A 23761-nucleotide genomic window follows, 5' to 3' on the forward strand; every position below is an offset into this window, starting at 1 on the left:
TTCTTGCGACCATGATGAAACTGGCTCTCATGAGGACCACCACAGGAAAGAAAGACCCAGAATTACCTCTAATGAACTTCTCCTCTGCAGCAGAGTTACCAGCCCAAATAATTGCATCACAGAGTTCAAGTAACAGACATCTCAACATCAACTGTTCAGAGGAGACTGCGTGAATCAGGCCTTCATGGTTAAAGAAACCACTACTAAAGGATACCAATAAGAAGAAGAGACTTGCTTTGGCCAAGAAACACAAGCAATGGACATTAGACCGGTGGAAATCTCTCCTTTGGTCTGATGAGTCCAAATTTGAGATTTTTGGTTCCAACCGCCCTGTCTTTGTGAGATGCAGAGTAGGTGAACGGATGATCTCTGCATGTGTGGTTCCCACCGTGAAGCAAGGAGGAGGAGGTGTGATGCTGTGGGGGTGCTTTGCTGGTGACACTGTCTGTGATTTATTTAAAATTCAAGGCACACTTAATTAGCATGGCTACCACAGCATTCTGCAGCGATACGCCATCCCATCTGGTTTGCGCTTCGTGGGATTATCATTTGTTTTTCAACAGGACAATGACCCAACACAGCTCCAGGCTGTGTAAGGGCTATTTTACTAAGAAGGAGAGTGATGGAGTGCTGTGTCAGATGACCTGGCCTCCACAATCACCCGACCTCAACCCAATAGAGATGGTTTGGGATGAGTTGGACCGCAGAGTGAAAGAAAAGCAGCCAACAAGTGCTCAGCATATGTGGGAACTCCTTCAAGACTGTTGGAAAAGCATTCCAGGTGAAGCTGGTCAAGAGAATGCCAAGAGTGTGCAAAGCTGTCATCAAGGCAAAGGATTGCTACTTTGAAGAATCTAAAATACATTTTGATTCGTTGAACACTTTTTTGGTTACTACAGTATTCCATGTGTGTTATTTCCTAGTTTTGATGTCTTCACTATTATACAATGTTTGACTGGTACTGTATATTTGTATGGCATATCTTTTTGCTTGATATTGGTGGGTTGAGTGTGATGGTCTCTTTCTAAACTTGAATAAACACTGGGTTTCAGTTTATCTTAATGTCGCTGGCCTGTTACTTTCAGCATAACCTATATAGGTCAGATTACCTTTGTAGCACACAATGTCTGGGAGTTTGCTACGAGGCCATACATTATCTGTATGGAAGGAAAAAGGCATGATGTGGCAAGGTGGTAGGCACAGAGAGTGCTGCCACTGGTGCATAACCTTGGCCCATTCATTTTCCACTGACTCACCCCTCTCTTTATAATGGCTTTCCTCAGAAGGCTGACCACATCTCTCCCTTCCACCCCATGCGACTTGAAGCCCTTGGTCCATGACACCAGAATACTCTGCATGAACATACACACGCACACAGACAATGACAACTTCTGGATCATTCTGAAGGCTCAAACCTCCAAATCACAGTTCCATTTTTCTCTTGAAATTTCAAATGCGGTCCTCAATAGTGAACCTCCTTATTCCTCACCTCATCCAGTTTGGTCTGCTGGCAGGGGAAGGAGAAGGTGAAGCCCAGAGGAAGCTTCTGGTTCTTGATCCCCAGCTTCTCCAGGAAGTTAGCAAGACACTCAGCAATATGGTCGAAGAGCTAAGGGCGAAACAGCGGGGTGTTAACATACATCAGCAAACTGGTCAATGTGCTAGTAATCCCTTCAGTTCATTGATATGATTTATGGTTTTTCCCACCCCATTTTTCTCGTATTTTAGCGAAATTATGATGTTATGGTCAAATATGACATATATGACATAAAAGCCATTACCAACCTCAACCCTTATTGAACACCCAGAATGTTGTCTTTACCCAACACAGTTCGAAATAGAAATACCTATGAAACCCCTATTCCAGAACCAGATGTTCTTCCCAGCATCAAAGTTAGCGATGTTATACAAATGTCATAAATCAGACCTACCGACATTGATACTGCTTGGTCTGAACGATGAGGCAGTGTTTAAAGGGACAATCAGCAGTTGCTACATACATATGCCCGAGATGGCATAGCAGTTCAGACGTCTTTTGTCCTTGTCTTGTCGTGTCGTGTATATATATATATATTTACAACTTTTTTCACGTACATTTTATTTTTATTTTCCATCAACTCATCTTCAATACACTCTCCTGCAACCTGCCTCACCAATTGATATGTATAAATACGTATTATTTACCTCAAATCTGCAATCCTCCAAGAAGCTAGCCAGAAGCTAGCCAGAAACTCCAAGAAGCTAGCCAGGAGCTAGCCAGAAGCTAATCAGAAGCTAGTTAGCTTCTTTACTGGCAACTCGTTAGTATTCAGCTAACCACGGTTTGTGGTCATCAGCTATCCTTTAACTCGAAAATCTATCGCCAGTTTTGTACGGCGCAGCGCGGCTCGGAACGGAACATACCGGACCGATTTTTCTCTCCATGTCCCTGGATTTCAACTGCTCTCTGGACATTCACTCCCGGATCTCACAGCTAGCTGGCTGCTATCCGTGTGTCTATCTGCTTTCGTCGATTCCGGAGCAAACATCAATTACTCCGGAGCTAGCCAGCTCCGTCAATCACTCCTGAGCTCCGTCAATCACTCCTGGGCTGCAGTCACCTATCCGGACCCGTTTTACTGCCTACGCGGAGCCCCACCGGGCCTTCACAACTAGACTGCCGACGTTATCTACCTGAAGGAGATCCGGCTGGCTCCTCCGTCGCGACGTTACCTGAACGCCCATCTGCGGCCTGCTAACCGTTAGCTGTCTTACCGGCTGCTCTCAGAATAGACAATCGGACAATTTATTTATTTTTATTATTATTATGTTTCTTCTTGGGCCTCTATAACTATATCTATTGTTTTTATTTTTTTGTTGTTGTGTGATTTGGACTAATCCCCTCTACAACACGGAACTCCACTAATCTACTGACGGAACGCAAGAGGTGGCTAACAACAGACCTCCATCCTATGCTAGCTTGCTACCGATGTCCTGGCTAGCTGTCTAAATCGCCGTGACCCCCAAACCAACCTCTCCACTCCCTGGACCCTTTTGATCACTCGACTAAGGATGCCTCTCCTTAATGTCAATATGTCTTGTCCATTGCTGTTCTGGTTAGTGTTTATTGGCTTATTTCACTGTAGAGCCTCTAGTCCTGCTCACTATACCTTATCCAACTTATTAGTTCCACCACCCACACATGCAATGACATCTCCTGGTTTCAATGATGTTTCTAGAGACAATATCTCTCTTCATCACTCAATACCTAGGTTTACCTCCACTGTATTCACATCCTACCATACCTTTGTCTGTACATTATACCTTGATGCTATTTTATCGCCCCCAGAAACCGCCTTTTACTCTCTGTTCCAGACGTTCTAGACGACCAATTCTTATTGCTTTTAGCCGTACCCTTATTCTTCTCCTCCTATGTTCCTCTGGCGATGTAGAGGTGAATCCAGGCCCTGCAGTGCCTAGCTCCACTCCTATTCCCCAGGCGCTCTCTTTTGATGACTTCTGTAACCGTAATAGCCTTGGTTTCATGCATGTTAACATTAGAAGCCTCCTCCCTAAGTTTGTTCTTTTCACTGCTTTAGCACACTCTGCCAACCCGGATGTTCTAGCTGTGTCTGAATCCTGGCTTAGGAAGACCACCAAAAATTCAGAAATTTTAATTCCAAACTACAACATTTTCAGACAAGATAGAACTGCCAAAGGGGGCGGTGTTGCAATCTACTGCAAAGATAGCCTGCAGAGTTCTGTCCTACTATCCAGGTCTGTACCCAAACAATTTGAACTTCTACTTTTAAAAATCCACCTCTCTAAAAACAAGTCTCTCACCGTTGCCGCCTGCTATAGACCACCCTCTGCCCCCAGCTGTGCTCTGGACACCATATGTGAACTGATTGCCCCCCATCTATCTTCAGAGCTCGTGCTGCTAGGCGACCTAAACTGGAACATGCTTAACACCCCAGCCATCCTACAATCTAAACTTGCTGCCCTCAATCTCACACAAATGATCAATGAACCTACCAGGTACCCCCCCAAAGCCTTAAACACGGGCACCCTCATAGATATCATCCTAACCAACTTCCCCTCTAAATACACCTCTGCTGTCTTCAACCAAGATCTCAGCGATCACTGCCTCATTGCCTGCATCCGTAATGGGTCAGCGGTCAAACGACCTCCACTCATCACTGTAAAACGCTCCCTGAAACACTTCAGCGAGCAGGCCTTTCTAATCGAACTGGCCGGGGTGTCCTGGAAGGATATTGATCTCATCCCGTCAGTAGAGGATGCCTGGATATTTTTTTTAAATGCCTTCCTAACAATCTTAAATAAACATGCCCCATTCAAGAAAATTAGAACCAGGAACAGATATAGCCCTTGGTTCTCCCAGACCTGACTGCCCTTAACCAACACAAAAACATCCTATGGCGTTCTGCATTAGCATCGAACAGCCCCGTGATATGCAGCTGTTCAGGGAAGCTAGAAACCGTTATACACAGGCAGTTAGAAAAGCCAAGGCTAGCTTTTTCAAGCAGAAATTTGCTTCCTGCAACACTAACTCTAAAAAGTTCTGGGACACTGTAAAGTCCATGGAGAATAAGAACACCTCCTCCCAGCTGCCCACTGCACTGAAGATAGGAAACACTGTTACCACTGATAAATCCACCATAATTGAGAATTTCAATAAGCATTTTTCTACGGCTGGCCATGCTTTCCACCTGGCAACTCCTACCCCGGTCAACAGCACTGCACCCCCAACAGCAACTCGCCCAAGCCTTCCCCATTTCTCCTTCTCCCAAATCCATTCAGCAGAAGTTCTGAAAGAGCTGAAAAATCTGGACCCCTACAAATCAGCCGGGCTAGACAATCTGGACCCTTTCTTTCTAAAATTATCTGCCGAAATTGTTGCCACCCCTATTACTAGCCTGTTCAACCTCTCTTTCGTGTCATCTGAGATTCCCAAAGAATCAGCTGCGGTCATCCCCCTCTTCAAAGGGGGTGACACTCTTGACCCAAACTGCTACAGACCTATATCTATCCTACCATGCCTTTCTAAGGTCTTCGAAAGCCAAGTCAACAAACAGATTACCGACCATTTCGAATCTCACCATACCTTCTCTGCTATGCAATCTGGTTTCAGAGCTGGTCATGGGTGCACCTCAGCCACGCTCAAGGTCCTAAACGATATCTTAACCGCCATCGATAAGAAACATTACTGTGCAGCCGTATTCATTGATCTGGCCAAGGCTTTCGACTCTGTCAACCACCACATCCTCATCGGCAGACTCGACAGCCTTGGTTTCTCAAATGATTGCCTCGCCTGGTTCACCAACTACTTCTCTGATAGAGTTCAGTGTGTCAAATCGGAGGGTCTGCTGTCCGGACCTCTGGCAGTCTCTATGGGGGTGCCACAGGGTTCAATTCTTGGACCGACTCTCTTCTCTGTATACATCAATGAGGTCGCTCTTGCTGCTGGTGAGTCTCTGATCCACCTCTACGCAGACGACACCATTCTGTATACTTCCGGCCCTTCTTTGGACACTGTGTTAACAACCCTCCAGGCAAGCTTCAATGCCATACAACTCTCCTTCCGTGGCCTCCAATTGCTCTTAAATACAAGTAAAACTAAATGCATGCTCTTCAACCGATCGCTACCTGCACCTACCCGCCTGTCCAACATCACTACTCTGGACTGCTCTGACTTAGAATACGTGGACAACTACAAATACTTAGGTGTCTGGTTAGACTGTAAACTCTCCTTCCAGACCCATATCAAACATCTCCAATCCAAAGTTAAATCTAGAATTGGCTTCCTATTTCGCAACAAAGCATCCTTCACTCATGCTGCCAAACATACCCTTGTAAAATTGACCATCCTACCAATCCTCGACTTTGGCGATGTCATTTACAAAATAGCCTCCAATACCCTACTCAACAAATTGGATGCAGTCTATCACAGTGCAATCCGTTTTGTCACCAAAGCCCCATATACTACCCACCATTGCGACCTGTACGCTCTCGTTGGCTGGCCCTCGCTTCATACTCGTCGCCAAACCCACTGGCTCCATGTCATCTACAAGACCCTGCTAGGTAAAGTCCCCCTTATCTCAGCTCGCTGGTCACCATAGCATCTCCCACCTGTAGCACACGCTCCAGCAGGTATATCTCTCTAGTCACCCCCAAAACCAATTCTTTCTTTGGCCGCCTCTCCTTCCAGTTCTCTGCTGCCAATGACTGGAACGAACTACAAAAATCTCTTAAATTGGAAACACTTATCTCCCTCACTAGCTTTAAGCACCAACTGTCAGAGCATCTTACAGATTACTGCACCTGTACATAGCCCACCTATAATTTAGCCCAAACAACTACCTCTTTCCCAACTGTATTTAATTTATTTATTTATTTTGCTCCTTTGCACCCCATTATTTTTATTTCTACTTTGCACATTCTTCCATTGCAAAACTACCATTCCAGTGTTTTACTTGCTATATTGTATTTACTTTGCCACCATGGCCTTTTTTGCCTTTACCTCCCTTCTCACCTAATTTGCTCACATTGTATATAGACTTGTTTTTTTACTGTATTATTGACTGTATGTTTGTTTTACTCCATGTGTAACTCTGTGTCGTTGTATGTGTCGAACTGCTTTGCTTTATCTTGGCCAGGTCGCAATTGTAAATGAGAACTTGTTCTCAACTTGCTTACCTGGTTAAAGAAAGGTGAAATAAATAAATAAAAATAAATATCATTCATGTATACGTTTTTTATTTTTTATGTATCTGTTGATTCTTGAAGAATATAACTTATGACTCATGAGCTTATTAGTTTCGTACCCCATCAGAACCCAAAATGGAAAAATGTTTTACACCAATGTTTGTAAACAAAGTAAATGTAAACAAACCAGTTACAGCCTCATAACATAGTTAAAACTATAATTTTGATGGATGGTCAGTCCTTGCATCCATAGGTCTGTGTGTTAATTACATTTCTCCAGCCCCATCCATCAGCTTTTTACAGAAACAGTGGTGGAGTGGTTGCCTTGTTTTTGTTTAAACTCATGATTGGCCCTTTAAGAGGTCACAGTAATAAGGTCAAAGGTCAAGCATCTGGCCCATTGCATGGATTTGCTGTCCATTGAAATGAACATCCCCTTCTCCTCTCACCTCTTCGCCGCTGCCCCTCATCAGCTCCTCAGGAATGGCATAGATCTGGTTCTCCATCTCCACCTTCTGCTTCCCGTTGTCAGACACCTTCACCAGCAGGACCCGGAAGTTGGTCCCACCCAGGTCGAGAGCCAGGAAGTCTCCCTTTTCTGGAAGAGTCAGGGAAAAAACACACACATACTCAAAAATGCTGCAAAGCAAGAAAAACATTTTTATACAAAAAACACAAACTAACAGTACTAAGTCTAAACTGCAATAGAGAGGGTAAAGAAAACAGGTATACCAAATATTTAAGTGGGAATGTGGTGCTTGTCTGGGTAAATAAATTATATACTACAAGTCTTCCAAACAGCCTAAATGGAGGACAACAATAAATCCAAGAATGTACCAAAAATACGCCTAATGGTATTTTTCATGTCATTGTACTATTTTATAAAGAGTGTATACGTTTCTACCACAGTCTTTATGAAAGTTACAAAGCTGCAATAGAGATAACCATGAGCAGCAATAATGTTGATTGGAGCAGGGGTGATCACAAGTCAGACTAAAATGAATTTCATTACAACCACAGAGGACATTGACCATGAAGCAGTAGGCTCCTTCTGAACATCGGAGTCCTCTTTGAAAAGTGATGTCTTTCACCCATTGCCAATAACATACCCATGACCTTCTACCATTTTTATGAGATATAAAGGGGAATCTTTCAATGGACTGATCTTATTTTATAATGCGTAACAACCAACATAAAATGTTAATTACCAAACTATAAGGTTTTATTCAATGCAATAAACAAGTATAAAATAAGTTTTGAATCCTGTCACATTTGAGTGAATAGCCTACCGAACATTCAACATCAGTGGCTAACCACATAATTTAGAATGAAAAGAAAAACACATCGAAAGGAAGGAGAGAGAACGAGGAGAGAACGAGGAGAGAGAGAGAGAGAGAGAGAGAGAGAGAGAGAGAGTCAGAAATAGTGCTGTCACACACACACACACAATACCAGATTTTTTCAATACAGATTTTTTTTAACATTGAACAATATATTGATAACTGGTAGAACAAATAAAATAACAAATAGAATATCTCATTTCTGCTGAAGCTTCTATACTGCAATAGTCTACCATAGACATTTAGTCTACAGCAGTGTCCCCCCCCATGCACTAAACAACTGATTCAAATAAGCAACTCATCATCAAGCTGTGATTATTTGATGATGTAGTGCACATAAAAATAACTTTTGACGTTAAATGGCCATGTACCGAACACAAATACAAGTTAAATGCGTTTCGTTCGCATTTTCAACTCTACTGATGGTTATGTCAAAAACTGTTGCGTTTATATAGCAAATGTGCCCACTCTGGTCTTGGCATGTGAGCTATAGACAATAACTCGCAGATAGGCTACCTAAATTATGAGATTATTATGGATAAGAGAGCTATTTGTATTTGTCAAATGGCAACCAAGCATTGATCATGTCACCAGAATAAAACCCTCGTTATATATTGGAAAGGAACATCAAGCTCATCACTTTGCACATTCACCACCCTGTGAAGTTCATCACTTATTTAATCTGTAGCCTAATAAAGTGCACTGTACTGCTTTGTAACACCTTTTACTTGGGAGTTTTGGTGGGCTGGCCTCCCATCTGCTCTGTAATCAAAGTATTCCCATAGTTCGCTTCTGCAGACAGTTTGGTCAACAAGCTGCGGACACTGAGCTATAATAAAAGTTGTGTGTGTGAAGGTATGAAATTTACGTTTGAAGAAGCCATGCTCTTCTTGCGTGCTTCTTAAGTAAGTGGCTTGCTCGGTGTCAGCTGCATGTGCAAACGCAGCCTGGCTAGCTACTGCCCCCTTCAGTAATTTGTCTGAATCTTTGACGTCACGTGAGACACCTTTGACATAAGTACAGAAAGTAACAATAATTTGTCTGTCAAAGATTCAGACTCGATCCTCTCAATCCACATATGATGTCATGTGAGACACCTTTGACATAAGTACAGAAAGTAACAACAATTCTAGTACCAAACCACTTTTCATGTTTAGTATAAAAAAAAAAGTACAGAAGCTTCGGTATATCGTGCAACACTAGTCAAAAGAGTGAGAGAAAGACAAGATAGAGAGGCAGATAAAGTGAGAGTGATGAGAAAGAGGGAGGGAGACATAACAGTGGTTCAGCTGGATAGACACTTATCTGATAGGTTGGAGTTTAATATGCCAATAATGACCAGAATCAACAGGCTGAGCAAACCGAGGTTTGGAGTGGGTGCTTTTGCACTTTCTCTGCCATTCACATTTACCATTCCTCTCCAGTCACTTACGACAAATCACCTTCCCCAGTCTCCAAGAGTGGTTTTTGCCACCTGATATACTTTTGATATGCCCCGGTCACAGTCACTAACACAGGTCAAACTCAAAGGAAAACGCAGCTGGGACATTTCAATGTTCATGCAGCATAGGGCTACCGCTAGAGTGTAATGTCTAGATGGGATACAGCTAACCTTAACCCTTTTCCTAACCTTAACCTAATTCTCCTAAGCTGCTACATTAATTATCCTAACCTGCTGGTAAGTTCACAAAAGCTGTGTCCCTTCAAGACAAAACCCTCCTAGAGTGCATGTCCAATTAATTTCATTAAAAGTGGTATGCTAGTGTAGATGGATATTATAACAGAGCCCAGATTTTCTATGTGCCATTCTTCACCAGCATACTCTCATTAGCTAAAGGTTCATCATGGTTCTGGGGATTCAAAGGGTTGCACATTTTGTTCTTGACCTAGCACTCACACACCCAATTTAAATCAAAAGGCTTGATGATGAGTGGATTAGTTGAATCAAATGGGTGAATGCTAGGGCAAAAACAAAAGGTGCCAAGATTGAGAAACTAGGGCGAAGATTGAGAAAGCCTGATCTAAAGGGCTGTCAAACAAAAAAACTCCCTCCTATTCTCACCTCAACAACCAGTCCATAGTTGACATATTTCTAAGCTGTTTCTTGAAGATTCCAATTACTGTGCATGAGAAGGCTTGATGGCCAGGTCTCTCTTGGGAGAGAGGTCTTCTGACACCAATGGCACTTTTTCATTCAATAGATTCAAAGATTTTTTTAAACACTTTAGATGGGGCAAGAGTCATATAGCTATAAATATATACAGTATATATCCATCTATGGCTCTTAACTGGGCTTAGCTGTGTCATTCTGACACAGTTCACTGACACAGGTCATATTCTGCAGCTGAGACACAGCTTCAGGATTTATGTGCTTTTCACCACCAGTCTCTCATTCTACTAGCCTGCCCTCATCTAAGCAAGTTACAAATATGAAATTATTGAAGGATTGTGCAATTTTTCTTATTCCTGTAAAGTGCATTGGTAGGCAAGGCATGGGTCTCTATGGACTCTAAGAAGGGCCTGCGGCATGGATGTACTGAGATTTCTCCAGGCCTCCCTGAAGAAAGAAGTCTTCTGACCTCGATGGGACTTCCTGATTAAATAACATTTAAGTCTGCATCCCAAATGGCACCCTATTACCTTTATAGTGAACTACTTTTGACCAGTACTTTTGGCCAGTCCCACTGTAAAGGGAATGTGGTGCCATTTGGGACACAACGTAAATAAAATAGAAATTACTCAGATGTCTCTCAGACCCCCTCCACCGACCCCCTTACCTGTCCCGTCAGGGGTGGAGCGCACAAACGTGGGCAGCATCTTCACAGCAGCCGTAGGGTTGGAGTCACGGCCCAGCCCCTTATCCATCTCCCTCCGGAACCTCTCAGACACGTCAATCAGGTTCTCGTCCGATAACCGCAGGTGGTACAAGAATTTATCCACCTTAAGAGGGAGAGAGAGGGGAAGAAAACAGAGTAAGATAAATATACAGCGCATTCGGAAAGTTTTCAGACCCAATGACTTTTTCCACATTTTGTTACTTAACATCCTTATTCTAAAATTGAATTAATTCTATTTTCCATTAATCTACACAAAATACCCCATAATGACAAAGCAAAAACAGGTTTAGACATTTTTGCAAATACTCAGTACTGTTCAAAAGTTTGAGGTCATTTAGAAACGTCCTTGTTTTTGAAAGAAAAGCAAAAAAAATTGTCCGTTAAAATAACTTCAAATTTATCAGAAATACAGTGTAGACATTGTTAATGTTGTAAATGACAATTGTAGATGGAAATGGCACCTTTTTAATGGAATATCTACATAGGCGTACAGAGGACCATTATCAGCAACCATCACTCCTGTGTTCCAGTGAAACGTTGTGTTAGCTAATCCAAGTTTATAATTTAAAAAAGGCAAATTGATCATTAGAAAACCCTTTTGCAATTACAGTTGAAGTAGGAAGTTTACATACGAGTTTTAATGACACCAACCAAAGTGTTTTTCAACCACTCCAGAGTTCCTCTGTCCAGTGTCTGTGTTAGGTTTCCCAAATTAATCTTTTCTTTTTATTGGCTAGTCTGAGATATGGCTTCTTCTTTGCAACTCTGCCTAGAAGGCCAGCATCCCAGAGTCGTCTCTTCACTGTTGACGGGTGTTTTGCGGGTACCATTTAATGAAGCTGCCAATTGAGGACATGTGAGGCGTCTGTTTCTCAAACTAGACACGAATGTACTTGTCCTCTTGCTCAATGTCTACAGTACACTGTATTTCTGATCAATTTGATATTATTTTAAAAATGGACCAAAAAATATTGCTTTTCTTTCTTAAACAAGGACATTTCTAAGTGACCCCAAACTTTTGAACTAGTGAATACAAAAAACAAAAATACCTTATTTACATAAGTATTCAGACCCTTTGAAAAGAGACTCAACATTTAGGTCAGGTGCATCCTGTGTCCATTGATCATCCATGAGATGTTTCTACAACTTCATTGGAGTCCACCTGTGGTAACTTCAAATGATTGAACATGATTTGGAAAGGCACACAGCTGTCTCTATAAGGTCCCACAGTTGACAGTGAATGTCAGAGCAAAAACCAAGCCATGAGGTCGAAGGAATTGTCAGTAGAGCTCCGAGACAGGATTGTGTTGAGGCACAGATCTGGGGAAGGGTACCAAAACATTTCTGCAGCATTGAAGGTCCCCAGAACACAGTGGCCTCCATTATTCTTAAATGGAAGTAAACTCAGCAAAAAAAGAAACGTCCTCTCACTGTCAACTGCGTTTATTGTCAGCAAACTTAACAGGTGTAAATATTTGTATGAACATAAGATTCAACAAATGAGACAAACTGAACAAGTTCCACAGACATGTGACTAACAGAAATGGAACATTACAGTGTTGATTTTATTTTTACTGTACTTTGACGCATTTGTTGATAACGAAACCCGAAAACACCCTGGATACATTCAGTAACATGATACGACTATTCCTGGAAAATGTGGGGTAGGTGAAAAATAAGACAAACAAATTACAAGGTTTTAAGTGAGAGGACTAATTGGTGTCCCTAAGTGGCCACACACCTCTAAAGAATGCACAGTTCCTAATCAATTTCAATGCACTTTTATGACTAAAGGACTATGAACTCTGCTGCACACCGCATCAAGTCATCTCTGACTTGAACTGTACACAAAATAACTGCACTATACTGCTAATCTCTCAACATTTAGATATATTCATACTGATGGTGTACATTTGTACATCCACTGTATATGTGTATAGCTGCTCATTCTCATAGCTCTATGCTCACTCTACCTATTTCTATATAATGTATGTTTTTTAAACTCTGCTGTCTGTATTCTGTCTCTAAATGTTGTCGATCACAACCAACACCATATTACCTAGTCAAATTCTGAGTATGTGTAAATGTACTTGGCGTCTAAGGGTGATTCTGACTCAAAGAGTCATCAACCTTAAGGTACTTTTTTTGAGCTATTCTAACTGTGCTGTTGAGGAACTAGAGCAAGCACACTTGTAGGTCATTTCATTTGGAGCACAACCCTGCATCACCGGCATCACAAATTACTGTTGTTGTTCAAAAATCCCCAAACATTTTTTTGGGGGGGAAAGCTTGTTCTATTGCCAACATGACTAGCTAAGTTATAAAATATGATCTTACAGTGTTCAGCTTTTACAAGGTAATTCAGATAAACAGATCATAAAAAGGAGTCTTGAGAGCATTCAGGTGTATGCGCCCGGACAAGTTTTCTTCACAATAATTAAACATAGGCTCCTTCTGTTCAGAACAACTCAGGGTATGATTCCATTTAATCTTGTAACTGTACATCAAACATAGTGATCATAAATGTTGAAGCTGTATATGACACAAGTTTTATGATTTCGAAATGTGATGTGCACATTTGGACTCACAGGTGTTTGCCTAGCTTGTGTAACATCAAAGCCCTATTTATTATAATCCTCAACGTCTCATCTTTCAAAATACACTTCTTGTCGAGCGAAGTTCAGAACCACTGTCAGTCCAATCCCATACAGTGCTGTGAAGCGCAGAGCCTGACTTCATGTATAGCATGTTACTGTATGGCTACTATGTTCCAATTTAGGTGTTTATTAGTGCCCAAATCTGGCAAATCACGATATGGATTTTTGTTCATATCACCCACTTCTAGTGTGTGTAGCTATTAGGGTTGCAAAAGGGTCGGAAACTTTCGGGTACATTTATTTTTTCAGAAAATTTTGTGTGGGAAGTTAAGCCCGGGAATTTGTGGAAATTTGCTTAAATTCATCAAAAAAAGTTATCTTATAACAGTGAACCTTTGAAGGATACATATAAGGCAATTCTAGGTCTTGTGGCATATTTTGGTTAAACTATCCCCAATGCAATATAATTGCAACCCTCTGCATACACAGTGCATTCTTCCATCACATGTACAGCTGATTCTCAAGATCTTGCACACTAATGAGATGTTATTGAGCCCACACCACCACACTGTCTGAGCCAAGGACTACATGCTTTCTGGTAAGTTTTGATTACAATACTGGGTGGGGTGAATATATTTTATATGACATACACAATTTTTTGTTAACTAGTAAATAGTAGCCTACAGCAAAGTGTGTTTAAATAATTTCTAACTTGTTAACAATTTCCGCTAGTTAGTTTTTGCTGCTGTGTGGGTTTTAGCTTGCTTGAGCCTGCTAACTGAGGACTGTTAATTCACCTGTTTCCATACAGGTTTCATTTAAAACTAACTGCTTAACTATTTATCTGTACATGGAATTGTATATTTTAAAAAAAAACTAATTTTCTAATCTTTACAGGAAAATGCCACGGGCACTATCTGATGTGTGGAGACATTTCACTGCAGCTAATGTAGAAGGAAAAGCTATGTACATTTGCAAATAATGTGCCAAATCATGATCATCATCAAGTTTCAGAATCATCTGGCCAAGTGCATAAAGTTCCCTCAGCGCTCACAACAAGCAACCTCTGACAAAAACTTCTATTTGAGGTGAAAATGATGAATCAGACACCTTATCGACAGCAACAGCTCATGGTCCTCCTGGAATCAGAAGTTGTTTTGGCTCAATGGAGGAACGTAGTCAGAGAAATGCTGATGAATGTCTTACTCAAGCTGTGTATGCAACTCGTTCACCTCTGATTCTCACAGGCAATGTGTATTGGAAGAGATTTCTGAATGTTCTTCGCCCAGCATACACGCCTCCAACCAGACATGCTTTATCTACTCATTTCATGGATGCAGAGTTCAACAGAGTTCAAGTGAAGGTCAAGTAAATCATAGAAAAAGCAAACTGTATTACAATCATCTCTGATGGGTGGTAGAATGTTTGTGGGCAAGGAATAATTAACTACATCATCTCCACCCCTCAACCAGTATTCTACAAGAGCAGACACAAGGGACAACAGACACACCGGTCTCTACATTGCAGATGAGCTGAAGGCAGTCATCATTGACCTTGGACCACAGAAGGTATTTGCACTGGTAACAGACAATGCTTTGAACATGAAGGCCACTTGGTCTAAAGTGGAGGAGTCCTACCCTCACATCACACCCATTGGCTGTGCTGCTCATGCATTGAATCTGCTCCTCAAGGACATCATGGCACTGACAACAATGGATACACTCTACAAGAGAGCCAAGGAAATGGTTTGTAATGTGAAGGGTCATAAAGTTATAGCAGCAATCTACCTCACCAAGCAAAGTGAGAAGAATAAGAGCACTACATTGAAGCTGCCCAGCAACACCCGTTAGGGTGGTGTTGTCATCTTGTTTGACAGTCTCCTGGAGGTGAAGGAGTCTCTCCAAGAAATAGCCATATCACAGTCTGCCGATATGGACAGCCCCATCAAGAGGTTCATCCTGGATGATTTATTTTGGGAGAGAGTGGTAAGCAACCTGAAACTCCTGAAACCTATAGCAGTAGCCATTGCACGGATTGAAGGAGACAATGCCATCTTGATTGATGTTCAGACTCAGCTTGCAGATGTAAGAGAATAAATCTGTACTGCCCTTCCCACTTCACTGTGGCTCCAAGCCGAGGAAACTGCAGGTCTGAAATGCATAAAAAAGCGTGAAGACTTCTGCCTGAAGCCCAAACACGCCACAGCATACATGTTGGACCCCAAGTATGCTGGCAAGAGCATCCTGTCTGGTGCAGAGATCAACAAGGCCTATGGTGTCATTACTACCATGTCTCGCCACCTTGGCCTGGATGAGGGCAAGCTTCTTGGCAGTGTGGCGAAGTACACTTCTAAGCAAGGGCTTGGGATGGCGATGCAATATGGCAGTCGTGCCAACACGTCTCATCAGTCACCTGGTGGAAGGAACTTTGTGGATATGAGGCTGTTTCCCCTGTTGCCTCCATCATCCTCCAAATCCCACCAACATCAGCCGCCTCGGAGTGCAACTGGTCCTTGTTTGGGAACACACACACCAAAGCATGCAACAGGATGACAAATATAAGGGTTGAAAATTGGTGGCCGTCCGGGACAATTTGAGGCTTTTTGAGCCTGACAACGAGCCATCCTCAACAAGGTTAGAAAGTGACAGTGAAGATGAGGCCTCAGAGTCTGATGTTCAAGAGGTGGACATTGAGGAGGTCCAGAGAGAAGACATGGAAGCCTGAGAGGAAGACAACCAAAGCTTTAGTTTCTAGACTATCATTTTACAGATTTATGTTGAAAACGTTTTAGGGAGATACAATGGATCATTGGGGACCATTCAATATTCCCTTTATTTTGTTGTTCAGTGAAATCATCCCATGTGAAGAGTCAACTCATTTAATTAAAGTTCAATTCGTAACTCAAGTTTTTATTTCTATTGGAAGGATTTAATCATTTGCAATTATGTCTACTTACGATAAACCTTTTTACCTTATGTTTCTGTCTCCATATGATGTGGTAAATATATCCAACGCAAAAAACATCTACATTTAAATGGTATTAATACCCATATATTCCCGTTACTTTCCACGGGCCGGAGGAATGGGCCGGAGCCATTAGGGCCAGTGGGAGTACCATCTTGTCACCGCTGACAGAATACATCTGGCACTCATTATACTACAATCTACCCTGCTGAAATGCCAACAGTAATCTGATATTTTTAATTTTTTAATTTTATTTAACTAGGCAAGTCAGTTAAGAACAAATTCTTATTTATAATGACAGCCTACCCACGGCCAAACCCAGACGACGCTGGGCCCAGGGACGTCTTCCTGGTGGCTTGGAAATTGCCCCGGACCTCTCCGTCTGCCCCACCAAGTACCAGGACCTCTGGGAGGGGTTCAGTAAGGCCCGGGCCACTTCGCTTCCGCTGCACCAACCGGTATCCAGGAAGGTCAAGCCTGAGGTGCTGGCTCACCGCTATAGTGCCGCGGCTATTACCCCAGAAGCAGAGACCTTTTCCCCCCACTCTAAGATCATTAGCCCCTCTGCTGTTTGTCCTCTGTTGCCCCATACCCTCTGTATATTTCCTACCTTTTCTGTGTCTAGAATTAAAACCATGTCACACCCTGATCTGTTTCACCAGTCCATGTCTCCACACCCTCAAGGTGTCACCCATCTTCCCCATTATCCCCTGTATATTTGTACCTGTGTTTTCTGTCTGTCTTTTGCCAGTTCACCTTGTTTGTTCAAGCCTACCAGCGTTTTGTCTCAGCTCCTGTTTTTCCCCCTAGTCTCTCTTTTTCTCGTCCTCCTGGTTTTTAACTTTTACTTGTCCTGACCCTGTACCCGCCCGACCACTGCCTGTCTCTGACCCTGAGCCTGTATGCCATTCTGTACCTTTGTTCCACCTCTGGATTACCGACCTCTGCCTGACCTGACCCTGAGCCTGACTGCTGTCCTGTACCTTGGCCTCAGCTCTGGATTATCGACCCCTGCTTGCCATGACCTGTTGTTTGCCTGCCTCTGTGGTTACAATAAACATTGTTACTTCACATAGTCTGCACTTGGGTCTTACCTTGATTCCTCTGATAGGTTCAGATTGTTTCCACAGCCAAGGTGACATTACAGACAAGCAGTCATCACAGAGACTACACAATGGAATATCATGATATATGTTCTCTATCTTATTTAGATTTCCAGTTAGGTACATCGTCTACAATAGGTCTAGGCCAATTTGTTTCTCGTCAATCATACCACGGTCAAACAAAGCCAAATCTGACTATTTCTGAAGGCCCTCTCTCTCAACTCCTTAAATTAACATTCTGTATCAAGCCTCCTTCCTCTGACAACATTTTATTGTACTTGAACACGAGTCACACTTCCCCAGGGCTAACTAAAACCACCCCCTGCTCTACTGGTTTGCTCCAACTCCAGGAACTAGCCTAGATGCCTCTGCTTAGCACCAGCCATATGTACTGGCAGCTGATGTCCTCCACGGGCCCACCACAGTACTTTAAATAAATACAGAAAGTATTCAGACCACTTCCCTTTTCCACATTTTGTTAAGTTACAGCTTGATTCTAAAATAATTAAATAAATAACAATGTCATCAATCTACACAAAATACCCCACAATGACAAAACAGGTGAAAACAGGTTTAGAATTTTTAGCAAATATAAATTTATTTTTAAAACACCTTATTTCCATAAGTATTCAGACCCTTTGCTATGAGACTCAAGATTGAGCTCAGGTGCATCCTGTTTCCATTGATCATCCTTGAGATATTTATACAACTTGATTGGAGTCCACACGTAGTAAATTAAATTGATTGCACATGATTTGGAAAGGCAAACACCTGTCTATATAAAGTCCCACAGTTGACAGTGCATGTCAGAGCCAAAAACCAAGCCAAAAACCAAAAACCAAGCCATAAGGTCAAAGGAATTGTCCGTAGAGCTACAAGACAGGATTGTCTCGAGGCACAGATCTAGGCATTTCTGCAACATTGAAGGTACTCAAGAACACAAGTAGTTTGACTCTTCCTAGAGCTGGCCGCCCGGAGCAATCGAGGGAGAAGGGCCTTGGTCAGGGAGGTGACCAAGAACCTGATGGTCACATGGACAGAGCTCCAGAGTTCCACTGTGGAGATGTGAGAATCTTCCAGAAGGACAACAATCTCTGCAGCACTCCACCACCTAGGCCTTTATGGTAGAGTGGCCAGACAGAAGCCACTCCTCAGTAAAAGGCACATGGCAGTCCGCTTGGAGTATCGACATAACCTGAAAGGCTGCTGAGCAAGGAAGAAGCCATTACTCGTAAACCACCATGAAAAAAAGAGAGACTACGGTTTGAAACTGCACATGGGGACAAAGATCGTACTTTTTGGAGAAATGTCCTCTGGTCTGATGAAACAAAAATAGAACTGTTTGGCCATAATGACCATCGTTATATTTGGAGGAAAAAGGGGGATGCTTGCAAGCCGAAGAACACCATCCCAACCGTGAAGCACAGGGGTGGCAGCATCATGTTGTGGGGGTGCTTTGCTGAAAGGTGGACTGGTGCACTTCACAAAATAGATGGCATCATGAGGTAGGAAAATTATGTGGATATATTGAAGCAATATCTCAAGACATCAGTCAGGAAGTTAAAACTTCTTGGTGACGGGGGGGGCAGTATTGAGTAGCTTGGATGAATAAGGTGCCCAAAGTAAACTGCCTGCTACTCTGTCCCAGATGCTAATATATGCATAGTATTAGTAGTATTGGATAGAAAACACTCTGAAGTTTCTAAAACCGTTTGAATGATGTCTGTGAGTATAACAGAACTCATATGGCAGGCGAAAACCCGAGAAGAATCCAACCAGGAAGTGGGAAATCTGAGGTTTGTAGGTTTTCAAAGCATGGCCTATCGAATACACAGTGTCTATGGGGTCATTTGTCACTTCCTAAGGCTTCCACTAGATGTCAACCGTCTTTAGAAACTTGTTTGAGGATTCTACTATAAAGGAGGGGCTCATGAGACCTGTATGAGTCAGTGGTCTGGCAGAGTGTCTTGGTCTCATGACGCGTGATCACGAGAGAGTTAGCTCTCGTTCCATTGCTTTTCTACAGACATAGGAATTCTCCGGTTGGAACATTATTGAACATTTATGTTAAGAACATCCTAAAGATTGATTCTATAATTAGTTTGACAGGTTTCAACGGACTGTTATATAACTTTTTGAACTTTTCGTCCGACATTCTGCTGGACCTGCACGCGCGTTTGGATTTGCTTACCAAACGCCCTAACAAAAGGATCTATTTGGACATAAATGCCGGACATTATCGAACAAATCAAGCATTTATTGTGGACCTGGGATTCCTGGGAGTGCATTCTGATGAAGACCATCAAAGGTAAGTGAATATTAATAATGCTATTTTTGACTAATTTTGACTACACAATATGGCGGATATCGCTTTGGCTTCTTTGTTGTCTGAAGGCTGTTCTCAGAAAAGCATGGTTTGCTTTTTCCGTAAAGTTTTTTTAAAATCTGACACAGCGGTTGCATTGAGGAGAAGTTTATCTCTAATTCCATGTATAATAGTCGTATCTTTATCAATGTTTATTATGAATATTTCTGTAATTTGATGGGGCTCTAAGCTAAATCATTGTATGTTTTAGAACTACTGAACGTAACGTGCCAATGTAAAATTAGATTTTTTAATATAAATATGCACTTTACCAAACAAAACATACATGTATTGTGTAACATGAAGTCCTATGAATGTCATCTGATGAAGATCATCAAAGGTTAGTGATTAATTTTATCTCTATTTGTGCTTTTTGTGACTCCTCTCTTTGGCTGGAAAAATGGCTGTGTTTATTCTGTGGCTTGGTGGTGATCTAACATAATCGTTTGTGCTTTCGCTGTAAAGCATTTTTTAAATCAGACACTGTGGCTGGATTAACGAGAATTGTATCGATAAAATGGTGCCTAATACTTGTATGTTTGAGAAATTTGATTTATGAGATTTATGTTGTTTCGTATTTGGCGCCCTGCAATTTAATTGGCTGTAGGCGAGGGGTTGCGATGGAACGGGGTTCCCCCTTTCCCAAACAGGTTAAAGCTTGGTCCCAAATGGGTCTTCCAAATGGACAATGACCCCAAGTATACTTCCAAAGTTGTGCAAAATGGCTTAAGGACAACAAAGTCAAGGTATTGGAGTGGCCATCACAAAGCCATGACCTCATCCTATAGAAAATGTGTGAGATGAACTGAAAAAGCGTGTGCAAGCAAGGAGGCCTACAAACCTGACTCCGTTACACCTCTGTCAGGAGGAATGGACCAAATTTCACCCAACTTATTGTGGGAAGCTTGTGGAAGGCTGTCACGCCCTGGCCATAGAGAGGCTTTTTATTCTCTATTTTGGTTAGACCAGGGTGTAACTAGGTTGGGAATTCTATGTTCTTTCTTCTATGTTTTTGTCTTTCTTTGTTTTTGGCCGGGTATGGTTCTCAATCAGGGACAGCTGTCTGTCGTTGTCTATGATTGAGAACCATACTTAGGTAGCTCTTGCCCACATGGGTTTTGTGGGTAGTTGTTTTCTGTGTCGTATCTGTACCAGACAGAACTGTTTCGGTTATTCTTTTTGTCATTTTCAGTTGCTAATAAACTAATTATGAACACGTACCACGCTGCACCTTGGTCCTTACCTTCTTCTACCAACGGCCGTTACAGCTACCCAAAACGTTTGACCCAAGTTAAACAATTTAAAGACAATGCTACCAAATACTAATTGAGTGTAAGTAAACTTCTGACCCACTGAATGTGATTAAAGAAATAAAATCTGAAATAAATCATTCTGACATTTAACTTTCTTAAAATAAAGTGGTGATCCTAACTGACCTAAAACAGGAACATTTTACGAGGATTAAGTGTCAGGAATTGAGAAAAACTGAGTTTAAATGTATTTGGCAAAGGTGTATGTAAACTTCCGACTTCAACTGTAGATACTAGAGGTCGACCGATTATGATTTTTTTAACGCCGATACCGATTATTGGAGGACCAAAAAGGCCGATACCGATTAATAGGCCAATTTTTTTTGTAATAAAGACAATTACAACAAACTGAATGAACACTTATTTTAACTTAATATAATACATCAATAAAATCAATTTAGCCTCAAGTAAATAATGAAACATGTTCAATTTGGTTTAAATAATGCAAAAACAAAGTGTTGGAGAAGAAAGTAAAAGTGCAATATGTGCTATGTAAGAAAGCTAACGTTTCAGATCCTTGCTCAGAACATGAGAACATATGAAAGCTGGTAGGTTGTAGTTATTATAGGAATTATAGGACTATTTCCCTCTATACCATTTGTATTTCATTAACCTTTAACTATTGGATGTTCTTATAGGCACTTTAGTATTGCCAGTGTAACAGTATAGCTTTCGTCCCTCTCCTCGCTCCTCCCTGGGCTCGAAACCGCAACACAACGACAACAGCCACCATCGAAGCAGGGTTACCGATGCAGAGCAAGGGGAACAATCACTAGAAGCCTCAGAGTGAGTGACGTTTGAAACTCTATTAGCGCGCGCTAACTAGCTAGCCATTTCACTTCGGTTACACCAGCCTCATCTCGGGAGTTGATAGGCTTGAAGTCATAAACAGTGCCATGCTTGATGCATAACGAAGAGCTGCTGGCAAAACGCACTATAGTGCTGTTTGACTGAATGTTTACGCACCTGCTCTGCCTACCACCGCTCAGTCAGAAACTTAGATACTTGTATGCTTGTATGCTCAGTCAGATTATATGCAACGTAGGACACGCTAAATAATATCTAGTAATATCATCAACCATGTGTAGTTAACTAGTGATTATGATTGATTGTTTTTTATAAGATAAGTTTAATGCTAGCTAGCAACTTACCTTGGCTTACTGCATTCGGGTAACAGGCAGTCTCCTTGTGGAGATCAACGAGAGAGAGGCAGGTCATTATTGCGTTGGACTAGTTACCTGTAAGGTTGCAAGATTGGTTCCCCGAGCTGACAAGGTGAAAATCTGTCGTTCTGCCCCTGAACGAGGCAGTTCACCCACCGTTCCTCGGCCGTCACTGAAAATAAGAATGTGTTCTTAACTGACTTGCCTCATTAAATAAAGGTGTAAAAAAAATATATATATATAGATACAAAAATATATATTTTTTAATTGGCACATCGGCGCCCAAAAACACAGATTTCCGATTGTTATGAAAACTTGAAATCGGCCCTAATTAATCGGCCATTCCGATTAATCGGTCAACCTCTAGTAGATACTTTTGTGCCTATTCCCTCCAGAATCTTCACAAGGTCTTTTGCTGTTCTGGGATTGATTTGCACTTTTCACACCAAAGTACGTTCATCTCTAGGAGACAGAACGCCTCTCCTTCCTGAGCGGTATGACGGCTGCGTGGTCCCATGGTGTTTATACTTGCGTACTCTTGTTTGTACAGATGAACATGGTACCTTCAGGCATTTGGAAATTGCTCCCAAGGATGAACCAGACAGGTGGAGGTCTACAATTTTTTTTCTGAGGTCTTTGCTGACTTTTGATTTTCCCATGATGTCAAGCAAAGAGGCACTGAGTTTGAAGGTAGGCCTTAAAATACACCCATGGGTACACCTCCAATTGACTCGAATTATGTCAATTAGCCTATCAGAAGCTTCTGAATCATTTTCATTTTCTGGAATTTTCCAAGCTGTTTAAAGGTACAGTCAACTTAGTGTATGTGAACTTCTGACCCACTGAAATTTGAATACAGTGAATTATAAGTGAAATAATCTGTCTGTAAACAATTGTTGGAAGAATTACTTGTGTCATGCACAAAGTAGATGTCCTAACCGACTTGCCAAAACTATAGTTTGTTCACAAGAAATTTGTGGAGTGGTTGAAAAACTAGTTTTAATGACTCCAACCTAAGTGTATGTAAACTTCCGACTTCAACTCTATATATCCCAACCAGAAGCCATGGGTCATTTTTCACTTCCTAAGGCTTCCACTAGATGTCAACAGTCTTTAGAACCTTGTTTGAGGCTTCTACTGTGAAGGAGGAGAGAATGAGAGCTGTTTAAACCAGAAGTCTGGCAGAGTGCCATGAGCTGATCACACGCGTGGCCGTGAGAGGTAGCTGCGTTCCATTGCATTTCTAAAGACAAAGGAATTCTCCTGTTGGAACAATATTGAAGATTTATGATAAAAACATCCTAAAGATTGATTCTATACATCGTTTGACATGTTTCTACGAACTGTAATATAACTTTTTTGACATTTCGTCTGAAC

General features: G+C 41.8%; 1 protein-coding gene across 1 annotated transcript in view; it reads right to left on the reverse strand.

Annotated features, from left to right (window-relative positions):
- LOC115140238 (hexokinase-2-like) overlaps positions 1–23761 on the reverse strand; it is a 79650-nt gene that overhangs the window by 49733 nt on the left and 6156 nt on the right. The window contains exons 2-5 of the mRNA XM_029678474.2: positions 10823–10985; positions 7155–7303; positions 1490–1609; positions 1257–1352 (exon numbers count right to left, since the gene is read on the reverse strand). Of these exons, the coding sequence (XP_029534334.2) occupies positions 1257–1352; positions 1490–1609; positions 7155–7303; positions 10823–10985 (528 nt within the window). The remainder of the gene's footprint in view (positions 1–1256; positions 1353–1489; positions 1610–7154; positions 7304–10822; positions 10986–23761) is intronic.

Source organism: Oncorhynchus nerka, linkage group LG13 (assembly GCF_034236695.1).
Source record: "Oncorhynchus nerka isolate Pitt River linkage group LG13, Oner_Uvic_2.0, whole genome shotgun sequence".
Classification (NCBI taxonomy): Eukaryota; Metazoa; Chordata; class Actinopteri; order Salmoniformes; family Salmonidae; genus Oncorhynchus; species Oncorhynchus nerka.